Raw genomic sequence first — 8,865 nt, 5'->3', positions numbered from 1 at the left:
AGCTTTACCAGCGTGGTCTGCTTTGCTGGTCTGCATCGTTTTCAGCATGTCCTTAATTTCCATGAGATGAATGTTCTGTTGTTTGACCAGATCTTCTAACTTGGCTGTCCCCTGTTTCGCCGCAGCCGTTTCCTGAGCCATCTCGACCATTTCTGCCGCCACCTGCTCCATCGCCTTGGCCAGGAGATGTTTCAGCACCCAATACGTATGGAGAGCCCGGCGGTACAAGGTGAGCCTCCCTCTTGTGTTCCCCAGGTCAGGAAGTTGAACCGACCATTCATTCATTTCGGGATCAGACGGCTCCTCGCAAACCTGATCTTCCATAGCCTCTATTATATTTCGAAAGTGCGGATGAGAGTCATAATTATAAGCTTGCTCTGCTTCATTTAAAGCCGAGTCGATGGTGCGCTGTCTGCGTCTCTTCCTTGCCTGCCTACTAGTTCCTTCCCCCATGTCAGCCGATTTTCTGGGCCTTCCTCTGCTCCTCTTCTTCCTCCTATTCTGAGTTACGTTCTTCCTTTCATGCTAAGGGTGAACGCTGCTCTGTCCTTTTTCGCTGCGCTTCCCTCTGTTTCCCTTTGCCTGACTGTAATCCCTTTCCTCAGAGCTCTCAACTTCAATTTCTACTCTACCTTGAGCTACATTGCGCTCTTGTGCTGTCCCTTTCCCCTGAAAGCCAGAGTTGCCCTGACTCTCGTTCATGTTTGCCCTTTGAACTCTCTGATTCCTGATACTTTGCCAGACTGGCTCTGCCCGCTCATCTTTTCTACTGCTGGTTATTCCTCTTCCGCCACGACTTTTATCCCTCTCGTCTCCTGCTGTTTGATAGCGGGTTACCTGTCCACCTCTCTTGTCACGTCGCCTCCCCCTATTACGAATTGATTGTGAAAACAATTTTTGCTTTGGGCCTCATCCTTGCCATACCTTCAAGACAATAATTACTCCTGTCATGGTACTACGATCACCTGTCTCCTGACCTTTCTTACTTGTCGTCGTTGCGAGCCTATCTCGCCTGTTGCTTCTCCACGCGAGAATGTAATTACCTCTGTTCGTCATGATGATTGTCATTAACAATCAGTTGCCTGAGACCGTCCCATCTCGCCAGCTCCGCCTGAGTTTGCCAGCTGTCATCAATGCGTTCTGTGGTGTCTTTACACCCCCAGTTCGCAAGGCAGTCAGCAGGTTGATTTCCTTCCCTTCTGATATGCGAAACTATTTTGTAGTCAATTTCTTTTAGTAGTTCAGCTATATCCTGGATTATACTTGCACTTCTCCAGCTTGTGGCAACCTTGTCCCAATTCTTCCCTTGAATTAGTTTTTTTAACGTATCTACAACTAGGGTGGAGTCCCCTTCAATTTCTAGCTTCCTGTAACCAAGTCTTCTGGCAGTTTTTATCCCTTGGTAAGCTGCCATGAACTCTGCCTCGTTGTTGGTCATTGTACCCCCATAGTCCGCGTATATCCATTCTGCTACTCCCTGTCCATTTCGAAAAATGCCGCCATACCCCGCTGGTCCTGGGTTTCCCTTAGCAGCCCCGTCAAAATTTAGTTTCATAAATCCCTCCGCAGGTTTTTGGTACTTAACTGGGCTCTGAGTCGCCATATGTTGTTGTGGTTGCTTAGTTTGCTGATAGGTCATCCCTTGCTCTAAGTTCAGTCTCTTTAAAACTGTCATCTCTGATTCGGATGTTTTCCAATCTTCCTCATTCCAGTGTTCTGCTAAGATTGATTCCCTGACTTGCTTTATGGTCATCTCCCATATATCCTCAGGGTTAGAGGCTTTGCCCTTGAAGATACGACTGTTTCTCTCCTTCCACAGGTTCCAGACATTAAACCCTGCCACAAGGCTCCAGGCCCGTCCTACGATTTTGCTGTTAAATTTGCCTTCTCCTCGTTCTATCAGGGTTTGGATGATATCTCGTTGATTCCTTTCTGCAGACGAGAAAAGCTTTCTTGTGTTTTCCCATTGGAGTTGGGCAATCTGGCAGCTTATGAGGAGATGTTCTTGATCTTCCTCTCCCTCATTACAAAGACAGCATCTTGAGGGTCCGGAGAAACCTCGTTTTTGAATTCTGTCCCAGGTTAATATCCGTTTTCTCCCTATCAACCAAGCAAACATTTTTATTTTAGGCCACCATTTTGTTTTCCATAGCTTTTTCCATTGTAGGTCTTCCTCCTCTTGCTCCACCCGCGTTTGTATTTTATAGGCTTCTTTTATATTAAATGTTCCTTTTGTTTCTTTGCCCCAGCGGAGGATGTCTCTACCTTCTCTCCTCTTTATCCGTCTCGAATCCATTTCTTTTATAAAGCTGGATCTTTGTTCTTCTGTGGAGTTCTCTGCCCATACCTCCATCGATTTCCATCTTCTCCATTCCCCGTCTCCTTGTTCTTCATCCCAGTAATCTGTCACTGTAATGAGGTTACTTGCATCTCCTTCTCTATGTAGTCCTCTCAGATTTTGATTGTTTATGAGCTTTTCTCTCTGCTGCCAGGCTTCTTTCCAAAATTTCGCTACCTGCCCCCCTCTGATTTCCCAGAATATTTACTGATCAATTAAATCCCTGTTTTGGATGGTTAAATTCCAGATATCCGAGCCTCGGGCCATCTCTTGCTTTCTAAGGATTCCTTCCGGAGTGCGAGGCATATTATATTTGGAAGACCAGATTTCTTTCCAGAGGTCTGACCCCCCCTGTATCCACCTCCATCTTAGCTTGGCCGCAAGCACCTGATTTAAGATCCAAGGGTCCCTGAGATCAAGGCCTCCTTTCTCCTTTGGTTGGGTTAGGCTGCTCCATGAGCAAAGGGCCCATTTTCTCTGTTGCTTCGGACCACCCCATAAGAATTTTCTGTATATCTCAACCAATTTATTACAAGTTCCCTTCGGGGCTGCCATTACTGATAAAGAGTAAATAGGGATTGCCTGGATGGTGGCTTTCAGAAGCACTACCCGTGCAGCCAGATTTAGGGTTCGAAAGGTCCAGTTGTCCAGTCTTTTTGATATCTTCTCCAATATATGTTTCCAATTCCCAAGTTTTCTTGAGGATGAGTCTAACATTGTTCCTAAATATTTGGTAGGGAGGTCTCCTTTCCTGTAACCTAAAACATGAGTTAGGTGAATTTTAATCGGCTCCACTGTGTTGAAAAAGAAAGTTCTAGATTTTTCTTTGTTGATTTCCATCCCTGTTCCCTCCATAAATTTTTCAAGAATTTTTTTGATCCTTTTCACCTCTTTCCACGTTGCTCTGCAGTAGATCATTATATCATCAACGAATTGTTGATGGGTTACAGTTGTTTGATTTCCCCATAATTTAAGGCCTTGAATTTTCCCAGCTTCTAGATCCTTTTTGAAGAGTCGACCTAATCCTTTGGCCGCTATTATAAAGAGGAAAGGGGATAGGGGATCTCCTTGACGAAGACCTCTTGAGGCATTAAAAGTGGGTGTTGGCGTCCCGTTCAGGAGGATAGGGAAATTTGGTGAGGAAACCATACTCATGACCCAATTAACCCATCTGTCACTGAAACCAAAAGCTTTGAGTATCGTTTCTAGATACTTCCAACTAAGCCTGTCATAAGCTTTTGAGAGGTCGAGTTTGATGAGCATTCCTCTCTCTTTTTTCGTCTTCATTGTGTGAATCACTTCCTGAGCAACAACTAGTCCATCTAAGATCTGCCTCCCCTCCACAAAACCAGTTTGCTCTGGTGAGATGATACTCGGCAGTATCGATTTCAACCTCTGTGCAACAACTGAGGAAATAATTTTGTATATGACATTGCATAGTGCTATAGGGCGGAAGCCCTCTGCCTGCTCTGTCTGGTGAGTTTTAGGGATTAGGGTCAGTAGGGTTGCGTTGACCCCAGGCCAGATTTTTTGATTTATTCTGGCCTCCTCAACCACTTCCACCACTTCTTCAGCTAAGAAATGCCATCCAGCATGAAAAAACTCCACTGTGAATCCATCCGGGCCAGGAGCTTTGTTCTTTTTCATATTTTTGACTATGTCTTCCACTTCTGCCTTTGTTATTCTTCTCATTAGGGCCAAGTTTTGGTCTCTGGTCACCATAGTCGGTATTTCCCTTCTTATCTTGGATATTGCTTCTGCTCTGTCTACTTGTGGCTCTTTCAAAATTGTCTTAAAATGCTTTAACAATTCTTTTTCAATATCTTCATGTTGGACAATTCTATCTCCTTCCCGATTTCTTAAAGAGAAGATTCTATTCCGCTGTCTGTGATGGACCATTGCCCTATGGAAGAATTTAGTGTTCCTTTCTCCCTCCCTGAGCCATTGGACTCTTGATTTTTGTTTCCAGAGAATTTCTTCTTGTTTTCTTCTTTCCTCTAACTGGGATAATATTCTACCTTCTTCTTTTGATCTTTCCCCTTGTATGTCGTCTATTATATCTAGTTGTTGCAATTCTGCCATTTTTTGTTCTAGCTTGGTTTTCTCTTCCATAATGTTGCCAAATTCTTCTTTGTTCCATTTCTTTAACTGAGTCTTTATTTCCTTCAGCTTTAGTTGAAAAGTATGAGTCTTGTTCTTTCCTTGTACCATGTTGTCCTTCCACCAACCCTCTAATGTTTCTATCAGATCTTCATGTCTTAGCCAAAAGGCCTCGAATCTGAAAGGTTTTTTATTTGGTCTTTGTTTCATATCTATTTCTAGTTTGATCGGCCAGTGATCCGAACCTGCTACCGGGAGAATGGTTGCTTCAATAAAAACATCCTTCATCATTACTTGTTCTGAGATTAAGAATCTATCAAGGCGGGATGCTATTTGGTTCTCTCCACCTCTTCTGTTATTCCAAGTGTGCATTCCATTATTGGTTGGTATGTCAATCAACTTTTGTTCTCTTATCATGTCTCTAAATTGCTCTCCTTCCTTGTCCATTCTTCTGACTCCTCCTCTTTTTTCCCCTAACTCTTTGATTAGGTTGAAATCTCCTCCTATGATCCATTGTTTGCCTGGGATTAGGCCTCGAAGTGCCTTTAAATTTTGAAGAAAGTTTTCCTTTTCATTTGGTACGTGAGGTCCATATACCCCTGATATAAAGACCTCCTCTTTCGTTCCTAGAATACTTGCTTTACCTGTTAGAATTCGGTGAAAGCTCATCCAGTTACTGAACAGAACTTCTTCTGGGTTCCATAAAATGACTAGTCCCCCTGCACACCCCGTGGCATCCTGTCCCATTATTTCATATCTAATTTTATTTCTATTCAGAATTTCCTGCATCTTCTCTGTACTAATTTTTGTTTCCTGTAAGATCATAATACTTGGCTTTTCTTTTTTCAGTCTCTCCTTCAGATATCGTTGTTTGCCTCTACTGTTGAGGCCTCTTATGTTCCAGGTTGTGATTATCATCTTAACAATTTTATGGGGGAAAGGAATACCTCCGAGAGGGGAATTACTCTTCCAGAGCTGACCAGTTCTTCTCCTACTTCTTGGAGCACTTCACCCAATGTTTTCTGTCCTCTTTTTTTTCCAGCCTTGCCAGAGCTGCTCACTCCTATTGTCTGTAATCCCTGTTTTTCTGGGTGTTGGTTCTCTTTCTCTTCTGTGTCTCCTTTTCTTTTTTTTTTCTCCTTGTACCTTTGAAAGGCTTCCTTATACCTCTGTTTTTGTTCCTCTGGTATGAATCGTTCATCGATTCTTTTCCATTCTTGTAATAGTTTTGCCATTACCCGTTCCTCTTCTTCCCCTTTTGCCTTCGGGGGATCCATCTCCATTCCTCCTGTCGCTTCCTGAGTTACTTCTTCTGAATCAACTCTCTGCTCTCCTTCCATCTTTTCTGTTTCTTTATCCGCTTGTTCCTCTCCTACCTCCATTTCCTCGACTTCTTCTTCTTCACTTACTTCTGTTTCTTGTCCTTCTTCTTGCAGAATTTTGAACTTGTTAGGGGATTCGTTATTCTGATCTCCTCTCGGGTTTCTCCTTTGTCCTTGATTGTTTCCTCTTCTGTTCCTTCTGTGGACTGTTTGGAAGGTCTCTTCTTCTTTTTCTGCGGTTCTCCCTCCCCGTCTCCTTTCATTTTCCTCTTCCCTTTCCTTTTCTGCTAACGTGATGGGGCAATCTCTGAGTAGGTGACCATATTCATGGCAACGTCTGCATCGGAAGGGAATGTGTTCATAATCCAGGGTTTGGTTCCATATTTCATCATGGTACTCCAGTTCTATTGAATCTGGCAAGGGTTCAGTGATATTCATGTACACACAGATTCTGGCGAATGTGGTGTATTTTCCTCGCTTAGTAGATTTCGCCACTTTCACAAAGGATCCTATGGAGTTTCCAATCCCTTGAAGGATATCTGGTTTCCAAAATTCTGACGGAAGGCCGAACAGTCTGATCCACACCGGTGCTGCTAGTACTTTTTCCTTGTCTGGATTATAGCATTCTACCCATTCTCTCATGAACAGGCCAGCATTGTTCATGAAGTGAGGCTGCTCCTCAAAGACTTTATTCGTATCTTCTAGATTTGAAAATATGACCGTGAAGAAACCTTTCGCCCCCAACTTAACATCTACATGTCCTTTTGGTTTCCATTTCTGCTGGATCCATCTCATGAGGTTTTTCTCATTCGGCCAGTATCCTATGAACTTACAGATCAAAGCATAATCTCTCATATAGCTTCTATAATCTTCTAGTGAGTTTGACGGAATAACAAACCTGGGTCTGTTCGTCGCCCTCGGAAGGCATTTGCTTGGTATGCCAGTTCTCCTTTGAGCTCCATCAGCTGAGGATTCTCCTTCGTTCTTACTTTCTTCCGCTTTTTGTCTTTCCTTTCGGGCTCCTCCTGTTGTAACTTCTTTGTAGGAGGGGATCTCTCCCCCCCCGTGTTCTGTACCCATCGGTTCCGAGCAGCTCGCACCCGCTTTTGAATCTGAAACAAGACCGTCAGAAATCGTAAACCCTTTGTTAGTCCGTTGGGGATGGCCGCCTGCCACCCCTGGGAACCTTTCCACTCTGCAAAAGCCTGCACCTGTCAGGGATTATTCAGGCCTGCAGCCTGAAAGCTTCAGGGCTGCCATCGAAACCCTAACCTTCCGCGCCATTCTTCCTCCGTTATGACTCTTGGATGTAGTTTTCACTATGATAGTGGATTCTGGACTTCCTAGGAAGGAGGTGAATCTTGGTACTACTTTTGAGGGTGGAGGTGTGATCCTCTAGATTTCCTTGTTGATTGATACAGGAATCGTATCCTTTTATTTGTTGGTTTAGCAAATGGGCATATGTGTATATGTCGTTATTGTAAATAGCGTAATGAGTTGTGCTATAAAGCTCGAGTATGTGGTATGGTTATTATATTTTCATGTTTTCTGGATGCTTTCCTTTTGAGCAGGTCTTTCATTATAAATACTGCAACGAGCTAAGTTATAAAGCTCCACGGGAAGTATGTTTTCTTTTCACCAGTCTTGTTTAGGTCATGGTGTGGTTTAACATCGAGGACGGTGTTCGCCATGGGGAAGCATTCTGTAACAACCTTAGTGAAAATTTACTATAATAAAAGTTAATATAGGAAAAATAAGACCACGAGTAAGGGTCACATATTCCAATCTGAATGTTGGGCGAGGATATCCTAATGGGCATCAATAGATGTGTGTCTTGGATAAGGAAATTGGCAAAGGTAAAGGAAAAGGCATTAAAGATAAAAAAAAAGGCATTTTGGCACATCTATTTATCAAAATAAAGGAAATTATGAGAAAAGTAAGATGAAAGGTCACACATTGCATGTGAGGAGGAAATTGAAGGAATTTAATGGAAAATGAATAAATTGGAAGCCTCATTAATAAAATGGCTTTTGAGGATCAGTTGGTAGGCTTGGATAGTTCAACCTTTTATCAGTTCAAGTTTGGAGCTCTCTCATTATTCTCTCTCTCTCTCTCACTCTTGGTCACTTAGAGTTTTCTTGGATCACTCTAGTTTGGAGCAAGGAAAGGAAAGCAAGAAAAGGAAAGGAAAAACAAGCAAGGATCAAGGAAAGGAAAGAAGGATCAAGTAGCTTCAAAAGGAATAAAGCGGGTAAACTTTTGTATGTTTGATTTCCTAGCTCGTTTGGTCATGCATGGATTTGCATGTTGTTGTATGGTTCTGTTGTTGTCAGTGGCATGGTTTTGTGAAGTTATGACAGTGGAGTTCAGCCTAGCCTAGCGTTTTTCTGGGTGTCATGGTATGTTGGGATGTTTATTTCATTTTTTTAGCTTTGGCCTTCCAGATGGATTTCAAAATCCGAGGTGGAGGTGGTCTCAAGGTTCATTCCCAGAGTCCTACGAATCCCTTGAGCAGTTTTAGAGGGATACAAAGTAAAGCTTGAGGGAGCAATCTTGGTTTACGACCTACTGATCTCTGTTTGTATTGTGGTAAATCCTAAGAGATAGGGAGACAAAAAATTCCCTAAAGATAGCGGCGGATTCCAAATGGCATTCGAAGTTTCATTTGGTTGTGATTAGAGCACTGGTTTTGGTGTGCTCACGGTTTGACGATGGTGGAGGTGTTTTAACCTCTGGATTCCCTTAGTTGTTCTTGGATTGGTTGTTCTATGAGATCCCACATTCATCCTTGCAATATGGCGTGGGGGTGACTAGCTAAAAGAGAGATTTGGTTCAGCCATGTCTATGGTCGGTTGGTACATGGAAGTCTTGAACTTGGTTAGATTTGCCTAGGATTAATAAAGGCTAAGTTCTCTCACTTTTTCACTGATTTATATGTGGATTAATGGTTGTCATATATTTGATATTCATATGGTTTTATGATAGTTATAAGCATGGTTGAATGATTGGTTTATGTCATGGTTATTTCATATATTTGCTTGTAACGGTTAAATGGATCGATTCAAGACATAATTGATGATGTAGTAGTTCAAAGGAAAAGGAGGT

At 42.7% G+C, this 8,865-nt stretch overlaps 1 protein-coding gene across 1 annotated transcript; it reads right to left on the bottom strand.

The window, feature by feature from the left end:
- Nucleotides 1-525: 525 nt before the first annotated feature.
- On the bottom strand, nucleotides 526-4,237 carry LOC149247413 (uncharacterized). Its single transcript, XM_089444173.1, has 4 exons — nucleotides 2,685-4,237; nucleotides 2,266-2,525; nucleotides 1,044-2,100; nucleotides 526-868 (listed from the first exon to the last, which is right to left on the bottom strand). Exons 1-4 carry the CDS (start codon nucleotides 4,235-4,237, stop codon nucleotides 526-528), a joined length of 3,213 nt encoding a protein of 1,070 aa, XP_089300299.1.
- Between the last annotated feature and the right edge of the window lie 4,628 nt (nucleotides 4,238-8,865).

This window comes from Pinus tabuliformis, chromosome 7 (genome assembly GCF_031772625.1).
Source record: "Pinus tabuliformis cultivar Carrire ecotype Pingquan chromosome 7, CPIR1, whole genome shotgun sequence".
Classification (NCBI taxonomy): domain Eukaryota; kingdom Viridiplantae; phylum Streptophyta; class Pinopsida; order Pinales; family Pinaceae; genus Pinus; species Pinus tabuliformis.
The sequence above is the reverse complement of the archived record's forward strand: the minus strand, read 5'-3'. Positions and strand labels throughout refer to the sequence as shown.